Source organism: Euphorbia lathyris, chromosome 8, assembly GCF_963576675.1.
Source record: "Euphorbia lathyris chromosome 8, ddEupLath1.1, whole genome shotgun sequence".
Taxonomy (NCBI): domain Eukaryota; kingdom Viridiplantae; phylum Streptophyta; class Magnoliopsida; order Malpighiales; family Euphorbiaceae; genus Euphorbia; species Euphorbia lathyris.
Window position 1 is genome coordinate 22,437,490 of NC_088917.1, and position 20,498 is coordinate 22,457,987.

Sequence of the window (20,498 nt, forward strand, 5' to 3'; positions counted from 1 at the left end):
ATGCATTGGCAAAGTTTAGAGTCTCTTCCTCAGTGATCAATTGGTGGCCTTTAGCTCATGCTTTTTGTCACAGGTTTATCAATGATAACATTTGTATTATTTCATATTTACGTTTTTCTTGACTTTTTCTAACTTTTCTCCTCCCCTTCTTTTTGTTTGTTCTCCTTCATCTTCTCTTGTTCAAACACTCATTTTTTTCTTTTATTAATATATTGCATGTTTGACAGTTCTTAGGCCATGGATACTTACCCGGTCCAAATTCTGTCTCGTCTCAATTTCTATTAAAAGAAACTAATTGATCTCAAACCATTCAAAGGATGACATATCAGTGGTAATGCTGACATGTCACCTCATGACTTGGATACCCCAGCACTGTAAAAAGTCTTCCATAAAAATATAAATAGTGATGAAAAAACCTTATGAAAGGAAAAGTTGTGAGTGTTGAAAGATAAAAGTCAAAGGTAAGTTGCATAAGAAAAACAAAAAAAGTCAAGAAGTTCCAACTCAAGGTGATCTCACTGTGCATGGAATACATCAAACCTGAAAGCTACATTTATTTTATTTTTAACCCAATTCATATGCTATTTTTATATATAAAAAAAAAAACTCTTGAATTAAAATAACAACCAATAATGCATATTGCAACAATAAATAATAAATAAAAAAAATTTAATTCATATTGCATATACAATGCTTTCATCAAATCCTGACCAAAACCAATGGCATGCTCATAATCTTATATATATATATTTTTTTTTTATCTTAGATAGAGGTCATAATCTCCAGTTGAATTTTAATAAATTAATTTTGAAATTTGTTTTAAATTATTCTAATTAATTTTTATTTTACTCACCAGTCAGAACAAACTACCCAAATTAGGACGGTTTAAAAATAAAATAATGGATTTTGTGGCCCTTGATGTCACAAAAATTTACGAGTTAATTAATTTAGCTCAAAAGCACATATACAAAATGGTTGGCAAAAAAAAATGAGATCTTTATTTATCATTTTGATTTGGATTGAATCATTTAACTTTTAGTTTAATTTAAGTATCTTGATATTTTATTTTTGTTCATATCATAAAATTTCTATATTTTATTTACATTTTTTAAAATTTGAAAGCAGTTTTTTAATGTGTAATTGATTAGGGGAGGATTTAGAAATTTTTGAGAGGGAGTCTACATCGACGAGAAAAACACAAACGGTTAAAAGAGAGGAGTAGAAGATTTTTTTTTCTTTTAGAATACAGTTTTAATACATTTTGGAAATGATATTTAATATTTATTTATTTATTTGAAAATCTAAGGATATTGAGTGATGAGGGCATCTTATCCCTAGACCCGAGCCCGGTGCAACGAGGAGTCACCCAAGAGGACCCACTCATGGAGAGCGAGGAGCATACCAAAACAGAAAGCACGCGGGGCGTACCCAGTCGAGCGCCAGGCGTGGGTACGGTCGTCTCTGGAGAAAATCCACAACATTTGGGGGCGCGGGGCGCCTCCCTTACCACGCAGGGCATAGATGGCCCTATCAAGCCAGAAATCGTCTAGGAGGTCAAACACGCGGGGCGCACCCCTTGGGCGCCTCGCGTAGATTCCATTCCGCGGAGCCATCAAGATCAGGAGCCCTATGACGCGGGGCGTAATCCGAGGGGCGCCTCGCGTACTGAGTTCGAGCCAGCATCCTCAAGTTCAGGAGCACATCTACGCGGGGCGTAGATCATAGGCGTGTGGCGTATTTGACCTGGAGAATACTTTCCCTCCAAGTTCTCACCTTGAGGGGACCAATTCTGAGACACTCTATTTACTGTTTTGCCATTGTGCCTTTAATTACTAAACTACCGCTTTTCTATTATACCCTTATGACCATGTGTTAGCCAAAACCCTATTCATAGGCTTTTGGGTCTTTTCCCTTGAAATGTTGGAGAGTATTTAAGCTCTCATGTTTGTAAGGTTCTTAACTTTTGATGAATTAAAATTATAGCCTCCTTTGAGAGCTTGGATTTCATATCCATTGGGTTAACTCAACCTTCAAGTTTAGCTTGAGAAGATCGGATTCTTTGTGGGTTTACGATTAAAATCCTCAGTCGATTTCAATCTACATCAGTTGGTATCAGAGCCGAGTCGTTTTCCTTGACCGGAGACTTCTTCTCGGAGATGGTTCAACCACGTATCACCACCGAAGCCATTGGAACCCATGAACAAAGGTTTGAGGCACTAGAATCAAGCATGAAGGAAATGAATGACAAGATGAGTGAGTTGGAAGAAAAACAAGAAGCGGAACGAAGAGAAAGGCGTCTTGATACGGAGAGGCTTATTCTTGAGTTTCGAAATAGCCACATCCAACCCGCCGGAGAGCCTCACCGGAGACAAGAGGAACAAACCCGCCATCTACTTGAACGGCAACCAACACCACCACCACGGATAACCTATGCACCCCAAGCAATGGACCCTCAGGTTCAAGAGGTAAGGCGGACTAATCCCGTAGTCATTAGAAATGTGGATAGTGATAGTGATGGGGATTTGTTTGATGATTATGACATGCCTAGGATTGCTAGGAATATGGGGATTAGGATTGATGATAATGCCATGAATGATAGGCCTAGGCATGATGTGCATGTGAATGATGTTGTTGGTCCCGCGCATGTGCGTGCCGTGAATATGGATATTGTGCATAATGATGTTGTAGGTGGTTATGAAAGGGGGAATGTGGGTTTGAATGACCCGTATGAGGGCCGAGGTAATGAGAGGGGCGGATATAGAGGCGAACCGAATGTGAGAATGGGGTATGGAGGAAATTTTGATAGAGACGACGCCTTTAAGTTGAAAGTGGACTTACCATAATTCGGGGGAGAACTCGACATAGAGGGTTTCCTCGATTGGTTGCTTGAGGTAGAACAGTTCTTTGATTATGCGGGAATACCGAAAGATCGGAAGGTTCGGTTAGTAGCTTACCGGTTGAAAGGAGGAGCTTCGGTTTGGTGGGATAACATGAAGGAGGGAAGGAGAAGAGGAGGAAGGGAACCGATTAGATCTTGGTTAAGGATGAAATCGATGTTACGGGAGAGGTTTCTACCACCCGACTATGAGCAGTACATCTATAGTTCCTATCGGAATTGTTCTCAAGGTGCTAGAAGTGTGCACGAGTACACCTCGGAGTTCTTGCGGCTTTCGGCAAGGGCTAACTTGTCGGAAACCGAAAGCCAAAAGACTTCAAGGTATCTTGAAGGATTAAGGTACAACATCCAAGATCGGATTGGAACGCAAATGGTGATTCGGGTGCAAGATGCCCGTAATTTAGCATTGAAGGCTGAGGCACAGTTGAGCTTGAGGGGGCGAGAAGGCTATAGGAGGGCCGGGGTCGAGAGTACCTATGGAGGGAGAGGAGCTCCCAAGGGGATTGATAAGGGTAAAGGAATCGCAAGCTCAAGCGATTCCAAGGCGCCAAGTGCGGGAAAGGCACCTAGTGGAGATGTGAGGCCTTTTAAGGCGACACAACCCCCTAGGGGCAACAACCCTTATGCTAAACCGGCTCCATTCAAGTGTTTCCGATGCAACGAGCCGGGCCACCGTTCCAACGAGTGCCCCAAGAGAAGAAGTGCCAACATGGTTGAGCGGTATGAAGACGACGAAGACTATGATGACGAGGGGGATGTTTGTTGTGTTCCCGTTGAGGATGAGTATGGGGAAGAGTATGATGGGGGCCACGCCATACACGTAGTGAGAAGGCTCCTAGTCTCAAGTCGAGTAGATTCGGATCAACGACATCAATTGTTCCGAACCCGATGTCTAGTGCAAGGAGTGAAGTGCAATGTGATCATCGATAGCGGGAGCCAAGAGAACATTATTAGTGATACCGCAACCAAGAGATTTGGGTTAGAGCTTGAGGCGCACCCTAGTCCGTATAGTGTGGGTGGATCAAGAATGTCGGAGCACAGAAAGTCACTCAAAGATGTAAGGTCCCTCTTGAGATAGGGGAGTATCGGGATGAGGTTTATTGTGATGTTGTGGAAATGGATGCTTGCCACCTACTATTGGGACGTCCGTGGCAATTTGATAAGGACGCCACCCATGCCGGGAGAAAGAACACCTATCGTTTTATGAAGGACGGCATTAGGTATTTGCTAACACCTCTATTGGGGAAGCCCAAAGACAAAGGGAAGTCTACCTTGATCGTTTGTCCAACTCACAAGGCGTTTATGAACGAGTGTGAGGAAAGCCAAACGGTCTATGTAGTGATGGTGAAGTCGAGCACACCGAAGGGAAGAGTCGGAAGTGAAACTGAAGAGGTTCCGGAGGAAGTGGGAAGGTTACTCAATGAATTCTGTGATGTCTTCCCGGAAGAATTACCGGAGGGGTTACCACCCCTACGGGACATCCAACACCACATTGATCTAGTGCCGGGAGCTAGCTTGCCTAGTCTTCCCCACTACCGGATGAGTCCCAAGGAGAGTGAGGTAATGAAGGAGAAGGTGGACGAATTGATTAAAATGGGTTATGTTAGGGAAAGCATGAGTCCATGTGCGGTGCCGGCTTTGTTGACACCCAAGAAGGATGGGTCGTGGAGGATGTGTGTGGATAGTCGAGCCATCAACAAGATTACCATTCGGTACAAATTCCCGATTCCCCGACTTGATGATATGCTTGATCAGTTGAGTGGTTCCAAGGTTTTTTCGAAGATCGACTTGAGGAGTGGGTACCACCAAATCCGGATCAAGGCGGGAGATGAGTGGAAGATGGCGTTTAAGACGCGTGACAGACTATATGAGTGGTTAGTGATGCCATTCGGGATGACCAATGCACCGAGTACTTTCATGAGATTGATGAACCAAGTGTTGCGTCCGGTGATAGGGAAGTTTGTGGTGGTCTACTTTGATGATATCCTCATCCATAGTAAGACACTAGAAGAGCATGTGGAGCACTTGAGGACCGTGTTAACTTTGCTCCGGGAAAACCAACTCTTTGCCAACACTAAGAAGTGTGACTTTGTGATGGAGAGCTTGGTGTTCCTTGGGTATGTGGTCAGTGGGAGTGGGATTCGAGTGGATGAAGAGAAAGTGAGAGCTATCCGGGAGTGGCCGACTCCGAAGACAGTTGGGGATATTAGGAGTTTCCATGGGTTGGCTACATTCTATAGGCGGTTCATCCGAAATTTCAGCGCTATCGTGGCTCCTATGACCGAATGCTTGAAGAAGGGTAGAGGCTTCAAGTGGGAAGATGAGCAAGAGAACAGTTTTGCCTTGATTAAGGAAAAGCTAAGTACCGCCCCGGTTTTAGCTTTTCCGGACTTCGAGAAGCTCTTTGAGGTGGAGTGTGATGCGAGTGGAGTTGGAGTTAGGGGAGTGTTAATGCAAGAGAAGAGGCCCATAGCGTATTTCAGCGAGAAGTTATGTGACTCAAGGTAGAAATGGGCCACTTATGATAAGGAGTTCTATGCGGTAGTGCGAGCTCTCAAGACGTGGGAGCACTACCTTATTGGGAAGGAGTTCATGTGACTCTCTTTTCAAAGTCCTTTTCATCTTTCCCTCGCGGTACTTGTTCGCTATCGGTCTCTCGCCCGTATTTAGCCTTGGATGGAATTTACCGCCCGATTTGGGCTGCATTCCCAAACAACCCGACTCGCAGACAGCGCCTCGTGGTGCGACAGGGTCCGGGCACGACCCTCAAGTACTTGGGAAGCCAGAAGCAACTCCGGAGCTCCATGCATGCTAGGTGGTCCGCATTCGTGGACAAATTTCCTTACCAACTTCTCCACAAGGCGGGTCAACAGAATAAGGTGGCGGATGCTCTAAGTCGGAGGGTAACCCTTTTGAAGACCGTGGCCTTGGACTTGACAGATTTTGAACACATCAAGGGAGAATACGAAGATGACCCGGACTTTGGTATTGAGTGGGAGAAGTGTAGAAGGGGCACCGAAGAGGGAGGATATCAGCTTGTGGACGGATTTCTCATGAAGGGTAGCCAGCTGTGCCTTCCAAGCACGTCTATACGAGAAAGAGTGATCCGAGAACTACATGGGGGAGTGTTGGGCGGCCACTTTGGTAGAGATAAGACCTTGGAGGCGGTTAGCTCCCGATACTTTTGGCCTTAGATGCGTAAAGATGTGGTGTATATCATCGAGCGATGTGAGAATTGTCAAACCTCCAAGGGGCATACCACCAATGCCGGACTACGTATGCACTTGCCGATTCCGGAAACTATTTGGGAGGATCTCTCGATGGATTTCGTGTTGGGACTGCCAAGGACTCAACGTGGCATGGATTCTATCTTTGTAGTGGTGGATAGATTCTCAAAGATGGCTCATTTCATCCCATGTCGAAAGACTAATGACGCCACCGCCATTGCTAAGCTTTTCTTCCGTGAGGTAGTGAGATTACATGGGGTTCCAAAGAGTATAGTGTCAGATCGGGACACGAAGTTTGTTAGCCACTTTTGGCGAACTCTTTGGGCTATTTTAGGAACTACCTTGAAGTTTAGCACCACAGCTCACCCCCAAACGGATGGGCAAACCGAAGTAGTGAATCGGACTTTGGGGAATTTGTTACGGAGCAAGTGCCGGGATAAGCCCAAGATGTGGGATTATGTGCTCGCCCAAGCCGAATTTGCCTATAACTCCGCCGTGAGTTCAACGACCGGGAAGTCACCCTTCGACGTTGTGTACACCAAAGCCCCGAACCACTCGCTTGACTTGGGGAAGGTTCCGCAGGGGGAGAAGAAGAGTGTGGCGGCTCAGAATTTAGCCAACGACTACCACCAAATGCACCAAGAGGTGCGGGATAGTATTGAGAAGAAGAACACCAAGGACAAATCCAAGGTTGATGAGCACCGAAGAGATGTGCAGTTTGAGGTGGGGGATGAAGTGATGGTGTACTTGGGAAAAGAGCGGCTTAGTCATGCCCCAAGTAGCAAGTTGAGACCGAGAAAATATGGCCCTTACAGGATCACGAAGAAGATCAGTGCCAACGCTTACCAACTAACTCTCCCCAATTGGCTTGGGAAAATGTCGTCTTCTTTCAACGTGCAGGACTTGAGCTTGTGGAAGCCGGAGGGGTCATTGCCAACCAAAGTCACCAAGACGGGACCCGACTCTTTCGAAGAAGGGGAGAATGATGAGGGCATCTTATCCCTAGACCCGAGTCCGGTGCAACGAGGAGTCACCCAAGAGGACCCACTCATGGAGATCGAGGAGCATACCAAAACAGAAAGCACGCGGGGCGTACCCAGCCGAGCGCCAGGCGTGGGTACGGTCGTCTCTGGAGAAAATCCACAACATTTGGGGGCGCGGGGCGCCTCCCTTTCCACGCAGGGCGTAGATGGCCCTATCAAGCCAGAAATCGTCCAAGAGGTCAAACACGCGGGGCGCACCCCTTGGGCGCCTCGCGTAGATTCCATTCCGCGGAGCCATCAAGATCAGGAGCCCTATGACGCGGGGCGTAATCCACGGGGCGCCTCGCGTACTGAGTTCGAGCCAGCATCCTCAAGTTCAGGAGCACATCTACGCGGGGCGTAGATCATAGGCGTGGGGCGTATTTGACCTGGAGAATACTTCCCCTCCAAGTTCTCACCTTGAGGGGACCAATTCTGAGACACTCTATTTACTGTTTTGCCATTGTGCCTTGTTTTAATTACTAAACTACCACTTTCCTATTATACCCTTATGACCATGTGTTAGCCAAAACCCTATTCATAGGCTTTTGGGTCTTTTCCCTTGAAATGTTGGAGAGTATTTAAGCTCTCATGTTTGTAAGGTTCTTAACTTTTGATGAATTAAAATTATAGCCTCCTTTGAGAGCTTGGATTTCATATCCATTGGGTTAACTCAACCTTCAAGTTTAGCTTGAGAAGATCAGATTCTTTGTGGGTTTACGATTAAAATCCTCAGTCGATTTCAATCTACATCATTGAGAAGCTGTTTGAAATAGAATAATTAAGGGGAAAGGAAAATGAAAATAACCTATTACTCCATAATTTAGGGTTATAGATTAAAACTCAAATGAGATTTTTTTTTTCGTAATTTAGGACAGACATTAGTATATAAATAAAATATTATTTATGATATGCTTAATACATTGGAACCCTTGAAATTGGTCCAAAAAAATAATAGTCCATTTTCGATGTGAAGGAGGGCTCTCAGAGCCGCAGAAAAAGAAAAAAAAAATAAAGAAACATATTGCCACTCGGTTGCTTTCTCTAGATGTGTGGAGAATACCATTGGATAACCAAGCTGATAGTTAACGTCTAATTATATATTTTATATTAATTTCTGACATGCGCAAGCATAAACTCATCCATGATGGAATTTTTGACTGTTTAATTCTAGAAGCTATGATATCATGTCATAGAATCAATTGAACTAAAAACGAATTTAAAACTCAATTATATATTCTATATTAACCTGTGACATAAATCATTTTAACCAAGTTAACGAAATACCGATAAAAGTGGCAAGATGACATTTTAACACTGATTAAACCATAGAAGCATAGCTGAGAGGAGGGATGAAATGAAGTGTGTGAGGGTGGTTTTATACAAAATTGTTTGACAATTTATTCTATAATGAATCTGTGGGCAAAAAGAATACGGGAACAGATTATTGAATTACGCTATTATTCCAGCAGCCTCTACAGAAAAAAACTATACCACAGAAAATAATTATAAATTCACACGTACAGAACAAATATTGTAAATTAAATTGGAAATAATAGAATTTAAGGATACAGGTTGTTCTCTCTTTGTTTTGTTTTGTTGTTTTAATAATTTCAGGTATATGCTTGAGATTGACGTGACAAAGCCACGCAACTATTTAAAATCTTATTAGGAATAAAACATGCTCACCCCTTTCAACTTTTTCGAGTTAGGTCCACCCTCATATTTGGCACTCTCCACCTTACTTGGTGATTGATTGATCCATTGACCCTGTACTACTGCGTGTCAGTGCTCAGCTGGACTCTAAATAACCCGATGAATTTTAACAGTAGTTATCTAGCGTTCAAATGAACACTATTGTGGATGTGGAGTCTTTAGTTGATAACTGAGGGAGAATCTTCCGTACTAGCTTTTAGAATATTTTTGTGAGAAAATGACTTTGATTTGAAGAAAATGGCTTTGATTGGTGTGTGTGTGTATATTTGTCGTTAGTGACTTTACTCTTAGGAGTTCTTTTCCTATCCCGCGTGAAAACTTACCAATGTTTTAAAGGGTATATAAAGGGCCAGGACTTACAAGTCTTTGAATTGTGTTTAGTGGGTTTTGGCAAATATAACACACGCGCACGCTCGTTCGTTCACGTGACCCCCCGACCGAACTAGATCTGAATTTTATTTTTAGTTTTCTTCACAATATCCGTTTTACTCCTTTGAAGTTTTCTTCAACAAATTATTTAGTAAAAAACGGATCCTGATTTGTGACACAGTTTTTTTCTTCTCTTCACAAACTTTCTGGGCAATTAATTACTCTTGTTGTTCCAATACTTTCGACTTTGAGTGCACAAGTTCGAAGGTCTCTGTGTTAACCTTGGGGAGGACCGGATTTCAGATTGCACCTCTTTTTGCCGAAATCGCTTTCAAAGCAGTCGCTCCACCACGGCACAGTTCGATTTCTGTTTCAGATTAGTTTTTCTGTAACTCTAATCTTTTCCTACAGTTTCTACCTTCTAAAAGAGGTTGACAGGGGTGGAAACAATTGAATACTTGAAGGTTCCAAAATATCCTTGGTCTCCGGGAATCACCTGTGGTTTAGCCCCTTGTATCCACAACCTTGTCCCCACAAAAGAATTGGTGTTTAGCCCTAATTGAAAATTAAAAGCTGATTAGAATAAAAAGAGTAGAATGAGAATGGTATATTCCAAAAATAATTGCTTATATTTGAGACATGCATTGCACGGTGGCCCTATAGAGAAGGAGAGATGAATGTTTTATTGAGAGATGTTACAAATTGGGAAATCAACCAACCTGTATCTGTAAGCAACATAAAATCCGGCAGTGTTTCCTCAATCTTCACATGCTTACAAAAACCCTTCTAAAGTCAATTATCACAATACTATTCCTACCTATTTCCAAATTCTGTTCTCATTCTTACACGTTTTTATGCTATTTAATAACAACAAATCTCAACAAAAAATAATATTAAATAAAATCCTTATGTTTGCCCAATTCACAATAATTCCTTGTGGTATTTTTTAATTGCAAGTTCCAATTGCTCTTTATTTAGAAACATTGTACATTGTTATAGTCACAGTCAAGTTTGGATCTTGTAAAGACTCGGTTCTGCAAGGGTGGCGCTGATGTTTGAAAGGGAAGAAGCTGATAATAAGGCAATAATGAACTAAATCTCACAACTAAAATAAATAAAAAATGTGTCAAGACAATATTAGTAAAGTACTATGAAGCACCGACTCTTCTGGAGCCGGAGTGGGGGTGTCAAACTCGCCATTCATGGAGACACGGCCGGACTTGCACCCGACATTACAAAAACATATCCCGTCATGGCCAGTTTTTTAAAAAGAAAACAAGAGACTATTCCCCGAAATAAAGAGCCAAGCATAAATTATCTTCTTCCACAATCATTTACAAAAGCAAAGCAAATAGGATAAGAAATTATCTTCCTCCACCACCAATTAGAGCTTTTTCCACGTATTTCTTATCATAAACCAGAGATAGTTGAAGGAAATTAGGGAGACGCAGCAACCAAAGAGAAATGGAGGAAACCCTAATTGTGAAAAATGACATACTTGCACTTATAAATATTTCTAAAATTAGTCTCCAAATTTGTATACTTTTATCACTTTTAAATGTTATATATATAATTATATAAAAATTTATCGTGTCCCATCTCACCCGTATCTCATATTTTTTTAATGTTGTTTGCCGTATCCGCATTCAAGTCGGTACTTCATAAGTAAAATATGTTTTTTAATATATATGGACACATTTTAAAATCATGAACTAAAAAGTAAAATTTAAAGGGTTAATATACATATTTGCCCATGTATTATCACGGAAAAACAGATATGTCTTTATATTACATAAACGCACAAAATTATCCCTGAATTTTCCACAAACATGCAATTATACCATAATTTAACAGACTAACCTTATTTGATATAAGGGTATATTTGTTTTTCCGTGATAATACAGGGACAAAAATATATATTAACTCAAATTTAAACCAAAAAGATGATATGCACGTAATATTGAATGATAATATTACGGTTATTTTGACAGTTTTTTTATTTTTATTTTCTGTTATATCATAATAACCTGGCATGATGCAGCCTTCACATCTATACATGTTATAGGCTGCTATTACTGCCAGGGTTAGTAGGGCTGTAAACCAAGCAGAATTTTGGCCTATTCGTGTTTAACTCATCAGAAAATTGACGAGCTCAAGCTCAACATTCTGTTCATAAGCTGCTTACGAGCTTATTAACGAGTTTGTTCACAAACTTTGCTCGCGAGCAACTCGTTAATTCATTTTATGAACTTCGTTCTCGAACAACTCATTAATTATATTATACAACAACAACAACAAAGCCTTAGTCCCGAAATGATTCGGGGTCGGCTAACATGAACCATCATATAAAACCGTGAAATCAAGTCGTGTCAGCGACACAAATTCGCTCCCTCCACTCCGTCCTATCCACTACCATATTTTCCTCAATTCCCAGTAAACTCATATCACTCTCGATCACCCTCCTTCAAGTTTGCTTAGGTCTTCCCCTAAGCCTCACCACTACATCCCTTTGCCACTCTTCGGTTCTCCTAACCGGCGCATCAAGCGCTCTACGTCTCACATGGCCAAACCACCTTAGTCGGTTTTCTCTCATTTTATTCTCAATAGATGTGACCCCTACTTTTGTCCTAATTATTTCATTACTCACCCGATCCTTTCTCGTATGACCACACATCCATCTCAACATACGCATCTCCGCCACCGACATCTTATGGATGTGGCAGTGTTTCACTGCCCAACACTCCGTACCATATAACAATGCTGGTCTAATTGCCGTCCGGTAGAATTTTCCCTTCAATCTATTAGGCATGCCGGGGTCACAAAGGAAACCCGTAGCACTCTTCCACTTCGACCAACCAGCTTTAATCCTATGAGCAACATCTCCATCTACTTCTCCATCCGTTTGGATAATAGATCCTAAATACCGGAAGCAATCCGAGGCCTGAACAACTCTCCCATCTAGGGTGATTGTCCCGGCCTCCCTACTCCTATTGCCGCTAAACTTACACTCCAAATATTCTGTCTTACTTCGGCTCAACTCAAAGCCTCTAGATTCTAGAGTTTGTCTCCATAGTTCCAACTTACTCTCCACTCCTTTCGTCTCATCAACCAACACAATATCATCTGCAAACAGCATGCACCATGGTATACCATCTTGAAGTGAACTTGTTAGTTCATCCATAATGGAATACTACATACTTTTAAAATCTACAAAATTCATAGGAATACTAAAAAAAAAAAAAAAGGCGGCCCGGTCGCATTACGCGTCCCCGCTGAGCGAGGGTCCGGGGAGGGGTCCCACCACAAGGGTGTATTGGGGGCAAGCCTTCCCTTGCCAATTTAATTGACAAGAGGCCGCTCCTAAGACTCGAACCCGTGACCTCAGGTCACACGGCAACAACGTTTTACCGTTGCGCCAAGGCTCGCCCTCATTCATAGGAATACTATTATTAAAAAAATAATGGAACCAAATTTGCTCACGAGTGTATTTATAAACATTATAATCGAGCTTGCTGATGAGCTTGTTCATAAACCTATAATTGAATCTGTCACGAGCTTTCGAGCCGAGCTTAATCGTGCTCAAGCTCGACGAGCCGAACATCGAACCGCTCATGAATGGCTCGACTCATTTACAACCCTACTCATTAGACCCTTTATCAAAAATCTATAATAACTACCGATAAATTTTGATCACCACTAATAATGCTGAAGGCAAACTCATCTCTAAACTAGCATTTTGTGCGTAAATGGGATGAGAAATTTAATTGCAAGTTAATCTGATTAATTGGTTCGAGATTGATCAAACACTGTTTTAGTGGTCTCTCTCGCAATTAAAATCTACTAGACATATCAGGATTCGATAACTTAGACGACCTGAGGCCCATACCACTCTAAGTCGACCTCGATTGGTAAAAAACTACAAGTTCAAACATAATCTCATAGTTATCAAATGATAAGAGAAGATTAAAATGAAGATAACCATAGCCGGATCATTAGACACAAATCATACGTCATACGAATTTTACAACATTAATGTGAAACACATATATTATGGCTAAAACATATCATTACATTCACCTGCAACATTTGATTGCAGCTATAAGCAGATAAAAGCAAGCCAAAAAAACAGCAGCAAAATGTAAGGATATAGAGGTCATAACCTGGTTTTGCTTGATTAGTTATGGTCCAAGAGTAAAAAACATTGTAACTTTTAGCTAGCTCTGAGCAGAGGCAGCAGGATTGGTATTTGGAAATGAGGCTAAACAACCTCCATTATCCGGGTCGACGTTTTCGTCACTTGCATGCCTAACGAACTCCTCAGGTGACATGTGGGAACCATGGCAAGCACATACGATTTTGATCTGGTTTGTACTGAATTTGTAAGTGACACCGGAAATTGTTCTGCCATTTGGGCCAGAACCGGTGGTAGAAACCCATGGTAAATTCGGATAGGAACCACAACCTCCGAATTTCATATCTGATGCTATACCCGGCTTTATGGCGGAAAAATCAAATGAGGCAACTTCTGTTGTTGATGCATCTTTTGCCCTTAGGTTCATGCTGCTTCCTTTTACATCATCTTCAGTCTGATTAGAGGATCCTTCTTCTGTAACATGCTGTTTTCCGTCACTCTTCACCCGTTCTAATGTCCTTCCGGGTTCTGATGAATTTCGTGAAATGACTTGCGCGGCTGCTACATAAAAGAAGATACAGAATCAAGCAATTCATGAGCCACTGAACTAAAATTGTACTAAAAATATTAGCATTCAATGCAACAATGAAGTATTGAAGATCTACTCTGAGCAAAGAGAAAACAAGTCAGAAAAGAAAAAAACTTCTGCTAGTCGGTCGAGATCAAAGAATTAAGAGATTTGTCCCCGCACTCAAAGGTCTGTAAAGCAATCGAGTGAAACGAGAAGGAAAAGAAAAGCGGATAAGTGAACACTAGTAGGATCCATTCCAATAGTAAATTTCAGGAGAAAACAAATCATCTTGTTTGCAGTATCATAGATGCAAGTGTCATGTAAAGATGATACCAGCTAAATTAAAACATGTTCCATGGCCTGAGAAAATGATACTACTGGAAGGACCGATTACAAGGGCAAGAGCGAAAAATTCCAAGTAGAACTTCAAACCTTCATGAACATATGATTGATAAGATGACAAAGGGAAAGAGGTTTTGGATAAATGCGGAGCAAACGAGGGAACAACACAAGTTTTTATGTGTTTAGAAGCTGAAGCACATGAGACTGGCAATTTTATTACTACTCCAGAGCCGGATCAGTTATGGCCACTCCAGGGGGTTGGATCAAATTTGGAGATTCATACTGAGTGTTTTGCTTCACTGTGGGTCTTACTCCGGGGTCAAATCAAAGGCCTGATAAAATTTGGAGATTTGTACTAAATGTTTCGCATACTCCGGGATTACCCCGGACCTTACTCATGTGAATCAAAATCGTGCACTATACAAGTTAGTTTCTTTCGGTTATTGTTAATATTAGTTTGGAAAGTTACAGCTTAGCCCTTGGAGTTTTAAGTCTAGTTTTTTTTTTTTTTTTTGACAACGAGTTTTAAGTCTAGTTATTTAATGTTTTGGACTATTTTAGTCTTTTATTTTTACTATTTATTTGAGTATCCAATCTCTAAAACATAAGTTGCAACTAGTCTATGAATTACTGTCAGTCAAAATCGATTTTTCTTGAGTGTTTCTCTACGTGTTCTTTGGAGCACTACAACATGAACAATTTAGAATTTAATTCTTGATTATTGGAGATTGGATCTGAATGTTCGCAAATTCGTTTTGTAATGGTTCTTATATGTTCGACCCTAGTATGTTGGGTTTCTCAGGAATCAAATCTAGTTATGGGAAGGCTTAGTTCCTCGTGGGTTCGCATCACAACCAAACCCAGCATGTCTGAGATCTCCTCATAAGACTCCTCCACTAAACAATTTGCAATCCTCAACTAAGAAAGCATCCAGAAAAAAAAAAAAAAAAGCAACATTAAAGGCATTCTAGTTAGGAGCAGGATATGCCAGGATTCTCAGCAAGATACTAATCGGAGCAGCAGAGAAGTGCGTCAACTTGTGAAAGAAGCATATAGTTTCACCAACAAATATTAGATAACCATGCTTTAAAAGATTGAGATGCAAGATAATAACAACTTACAAGGGGTGATTTTCAACCCATCGTTTTGCTTATCCAAGTTGGGTGCACCTCTGCTGGCATAGGCAGGGTGGAACTGTGGAAGATGAGAAACCATGCCCCACGAGTTATCCTTATCCAATGTTGGGAGCTGGATAGGCGAATAGCCAAACATTACCGGCAAATTCCCAGGATTTGAAGATTGTGTGCCCATTCGCTGCTCGCCATTAGAAGTAGGTATCACCTGCATCATTCCTTGCATATGCCCTGAAGTGGCAGGTGCACCGATAGAGCTGGATTCTTTCATAGGAAATGAGTACGGCATATTCATGATATTTGCTGGTCGGACTGAGAATTGAACTCCGTAGTTCAAGTTCCCGTGGGTAACATCCGTTTCCGATGAACCATTAGTCCTCTTTTGTGCTTGCAAGTCTACAGCACTGGAATCAGAGAACCCGCAGACCTCCTTTTGAACATCAGAAGGACCGCCAACACCAATAAAACCACGTTTGGGGCCATCATCAAGATGAGAGACCAACCGTGAAGTTGAACCCTCTACATCAGACTCTGCCACGTCTTCATTTTCAGCGGTAGAGCCATCTTCTGTTGTTATAGAGATATGTGATGCTTTCTTCTCACGGAAATCAGAATGATGAGCATCTAACAATTTCCGTTTGTTACCAACCTCTGGTCTTTTTTCCTCTTCAATATCAGCAGGTCTACTGCTTGAAACCCACAGGCCCCTACCGGTCAAATTTATTGAAGCATCAACATCAGAATTAGCCCTAGAAAGATCATTAAAGAAGTTCTCCTGAGGTTTCACCGAATCACTCATTTGAGACCCAGCACTTGCATCCGGTTTCGGGGTGCCAGCATGAAGGAAGCTTTTAAAATCATCGACCAATTTAGTGCCTCTATCACCTTCCTCGATCCTATTATCCGATGAGCAGCCGTTTTTACCTTTCGATTTAGCAGATGATCCTCCACAACCAAGACCAAGGCTAAGCTCAAGGCCATTTTCATCCTCCATATCACCTATCACCATCAACAGATGTCAATCTGGTGAACGAGATACTTAAACCTTATTTTTGCATAAACTACCTCTACAAGGTGCCGAAGAAAGAGATACACATCTCCAAATAACCTGGAAAAGGGAAGTGTTGATTTTGCTAAAAGAAGTGAAAAGAAAAAAGAAACAATAAAATCAATCCCAACAAGAATGCCATGTTAAAAAAGGAACAAGACGCAACATTTAAATAATTGATGCTACGACAAGATTCAAATAATCACACACTACATCCACTTATCTAAAGTGACTTTAGCTCACTACAAGAAAACATTCTTTTTTTTATCATGTTATTAAATAGGATTTGACAACTGCAATAACTGATTCAAACAAATAATCCCATAACACGATCTACAAAGACAACTCGCATGACACGGCCCGCTTGGTAAGATTATCAATTTTGTTGGATATATATCATATATAATCATGTAGAATATATAGATCACATAACATGATTATGACACAAAAACCCATTTTGACACCCCTAAATTACTGATTAGGATAGCATCAAACAAGTACTACCCTGTTAAATTAAGACATTTGAAGTTGAGAAAACACAATGTCTCACAGCCATCAGCAAGACATAAGACCCAAATCAAGTGAATCTTCCTTTCCTGAGTAAGTTGTAATAGCAAAAACAGTACCAGAACATACAATTCAAACCCTATGAATCCATAAAAAACAACTCGCCCATATGGATTCTAGGAGCTGAATACTGAATTCAAATGAAGATTAAAGAAAAACGCACAACACAAATTCCACGAATTTCATTTTTACCGTCTTCCTTCAATTTCTCATACATCAACAAAAATTAACCTAGATCTGTTCATCATCAAGCTAAGCATGCCAGACAAAAAGAAAGAAAAAAATTAAAAAAAAATATCCATTAAACTTATGTGTATAAGCAGCACCCGATTGGAACTTAGGTTAGTTCCCCCAAAACAATCACGGAAAATCATCACCAGGCCCCCACAAATTCAATCAACAAACAAAAAACAAATTCTTCTAGTTTTATATATAAAAGAAAGTCTATAAACCATCATAATTCCATGATTGGATGAAGAACATAAGTGAAAGAGAAAGTAGGAACAAAAGAAATACCTGAGAAAAAGAGGGTTCGAAAAGCGATCGATCCTCAACAGAGGAGATGAAATTTGGGAACACAGCAGAGCTAGTGGAAGATGTTCAAATCAAAACCACCAAATTTTTTTAATTTTTTACTGTTTTTATTTATTGCGCATGTGATTTTCATGCTGATAAGATCCTCTTCGTCCATTATGATTTTCATTTTTTTTATATATATTTTTAGTGTTTTTATTTTTAAATATAAATGGGAGATAATATTCTATTTGTTCCAATTTCCAATTACTTTTGCTTATTTGATGGGTTTGTGAGAAACTATCAATTTTATTTAAAGTAAATTTTTAAATTTAATTAATTCTATAATTTATTACAACCTTTTTTTAATCCAAGATTAGCATCTTTGACTTTTATTATATATACTACATTATTAGTATTATTGTGTGATTACTAAATTTTACATTTTTTTTTTTTTTGAAAAGTTAGATTTTACAGTTGTTATTATCTAATTTAGGTGAATGTCATTGTTAACTAATTTAAAATAAAAAGAGATCATTATAGTCAAATTGAAGGGAAATTTATAAATCTAACCCAATTACATTTACACTTATTCAGACATATGCTACCAAACTAGACCATTCTATTATATATTTTTCAAAAATACTTTTCAAGACCCGTTTGGTAAGATGTAATGGGCTTTGTAATGGAATGTCAATTACATTGAAGGGTCATTTTGCATATTAAATTTTTTATTGTAATGAAATTAGAAATCCATAAATTAAATTTTGTTTAACAACTATTATAATCTCCATTACATAAAAAAAAGGGAAAAGTACAAAAATAAACCTTGTGGCTACACCCATTTTCGAACAACACCCATGTGGTTTAAAAGTTTGCAAAGTGGTACCATGTACTTCATTCCGTTAATATGGGGCTAGAAATTGCAGAGGAGCAGGATCCGAGGCGGTGGCTGCTACAAGAATGGAATATTCTAAAGCATTCGCCTCTGAAAGAATTTGAACTAATTGTGCCACAGTTGAGTGTTTCTGTCCAATCGCTACATAGACACAATACAATGTCTCACTCTCAGAGGTGGCCCTTGAGTTCATTTGCTTTTGGTTTAATATGGTATCGATAGCAAGAGCTGTTTTTCCAGTTTGTCAGTCCCCGATCATAAGTTCTCTTTGACCACGGCCTATAGGAACCAAGCTATCTACCGCTTTTAACCCAGTTTGCATAGGCTCGTGCACTGATTTACGCTCAATAATCAGCAAACACATACAAAATTGACTAACGGTGTTAAAAGTCAAAGGGAAAAGAGTTAATTTGGTCCTTATATTTATTTATTTTTATAAATTGACCCCCTTATTATCTAATTATCACAAACAAGCTCCAAAATAAAAAATAAAAATCAACACTAAAATAAAGCTACCACCATCAACACTTTCAAAATAAACCCCACAATCCAAACCTTCTGCTATCCCATTCCCGTCATACCATTGCCTGCATTCCTCCCAAGAACCACAATCCCTCGATTTCCATAGCTGCATTGCATTGCACAACTACATGCACTTCGATTTTTTGATCTAAAACAAAAACTCTTTGCCATGGATTCTGTTCAGCTGGATTTCGCTAATGTCAGCATTTGCATAATAACACTGTCAAAAATTTGAGGTAAGTTCATGTAAATCACATGTCTAGTCTGTCTAGTCTGTCGGTACAGGCAAATGCTGACATTAGCGAAATCCAGCTGAACAGAATCCATGGCAAAGAGTTTTTGTTTTAGATCAAAAAATCGAACTGCATGTAGTTGTGCAATGCAATGCAGCTATGGAAATCGAGGGATTGTGGTTCTTGGGGGGAATGCGGGCAATGGTATGACGGGAATGGGATAGCAGAAGGTTTGGATTGTGGGCTTTATTTTGAAAGTGTTGATGGTGGTAGCTTTATTTTAGTGTTGATTTTTATTTTTTATTTTGGAGCTTGTTTGTGATAATTAAATAATAAGGGGGTCAATTTATAAAAATAAATAAATATAAGGACCAAATTAACTCTTTTCCCTTTGACTTTTAACACCGTTAGTCAATTTTGTATGTGTTTGCTAACGGAATGAAGTATATGGTACCACTTTGCAAACTTTTAAACCACATGGGTGTTGTTCGAAAATGGGTGTAACCACGAAGTTTATTTTTGTACTTTTCCCATAAAAAAATTACTTGAATTCTCATTACATCCAAAGTATATAATCCTAATTTCTATCTTTAAAGTCTCATTTAACCTATCATTTGTCAAATCTCACTTCCCATCATTCTAAAAAACGCAAAAACAAGAAAAACGAAAAAAAAGCAAAAAAGTTTTATGAAAATGAATAATAAGAAAATGAGAAAATAGGGAAAAAACGAGAAAATGTAAAAAAAATACTATGAAAATACAGAAAACTGTATACTAATTTCACGCTTTTCATGTTTTTTTTTGTTGATTTTAATTATGTAAATAAAATTTTGCGATTACATTTAACTAAGCAAACATAAATATTGTAATAGTAATTACATTTCATCATTTTTTTTATTTGTCAACCAACCATGGTAATGGAATCACTATTCCATTCCATTACAACTTTAATTACATTACATTGCATTACGACGCACCAAACGAATCCTTAGTGTATATATAACAAACACTTTTAAGAATCACTTCCATTTCATCTCTAAATCACTTTCAAGTTTCATCATTTATCTCCAAATCACGTTCAATCTTCATCTCTAAACATCATGTGAGTTATTTTTTATTTTAAATGCATAATAATCAATTGCAATGTTAGAAATGCTACATTTAAGGTTTTTACGCATTTATAAATATACTTCGGGTTCGATGTTCGCAAATCGCAAAATGCGAACCTTCAAAAATTGCGAACACTCTTTTCTCATTTGCATTAGTGTAAAATACGATCAAATCGCAAACACCATCTTTTGAAATGTGA

The 20,498-nt window shown here is 39.7% G+C and overlaps 1 protein-coding gene across 6 annotated transcripts; it reads right to left on the reverse strand.

The window, feature by feature from the left end:
* Positions 1-13,199: 13,199 nt before the first annotated feature.
* Positions 13,200-17,695, reverse strand: LOC136202443 (ninja-family protein mc410). Of its 6 annotated transcripts, none has more exons than XM_065993066.1 (4): positions 17,540-17,670; positions 16,474-16,516; positions 15,397-16,407; positions 13,200-13,923 (listed from the first exon to the last, which is right to left on the reverse strand). In XM_065993066.1, the coding sequence occupies exons 3-4, from the start codon at positions 16,400-16,402 to the stop codon at positions 13,445-13,447; spliced, it is 1,485 nt and encodes a 494-aa protein (XP_065849138.1). In that variant the 5' UTR covers positions 16,403-16,407; positions 16,474-16,516; positions 17,540-17,670; the 3' UTR covers positions 13,200-13,444. The 6 variants fall into 6 exon arrangements, with proteins under 6 accessions (XP_065849138.1, XP_065849139.1, XP_065849137.1 ...); XM_065993067.1 differs by having other exon boundaries at positions 16,474-16,541; positions 17,540-17,627; XM_065993065.1 differs by lacking the exon at positions 16,474-16,516 and having other exon boundaries at positions 17,540-17,695.
* Positions 17,696-20,498: the final 2,803 nt, after the last annotated feature.

Excerpts from the sequence above, each read along its gene's own strand:
- LOC136202443 (XM_065993062.1), bottom strand. The coding sequence starts at position 16,417 with ATGGTGATAGGTGATATGGAGGATGAAAATGGCCTTGAGCTTAGCCTT. Across the intron at positions 13,924-15,396 it reads TGGGTTGAAAATCACCCCTT|CAGCCGCGCAAGTCATTTCA; the intron begins GTAAGTTGTTAT and ends TCTTTTATGTAG.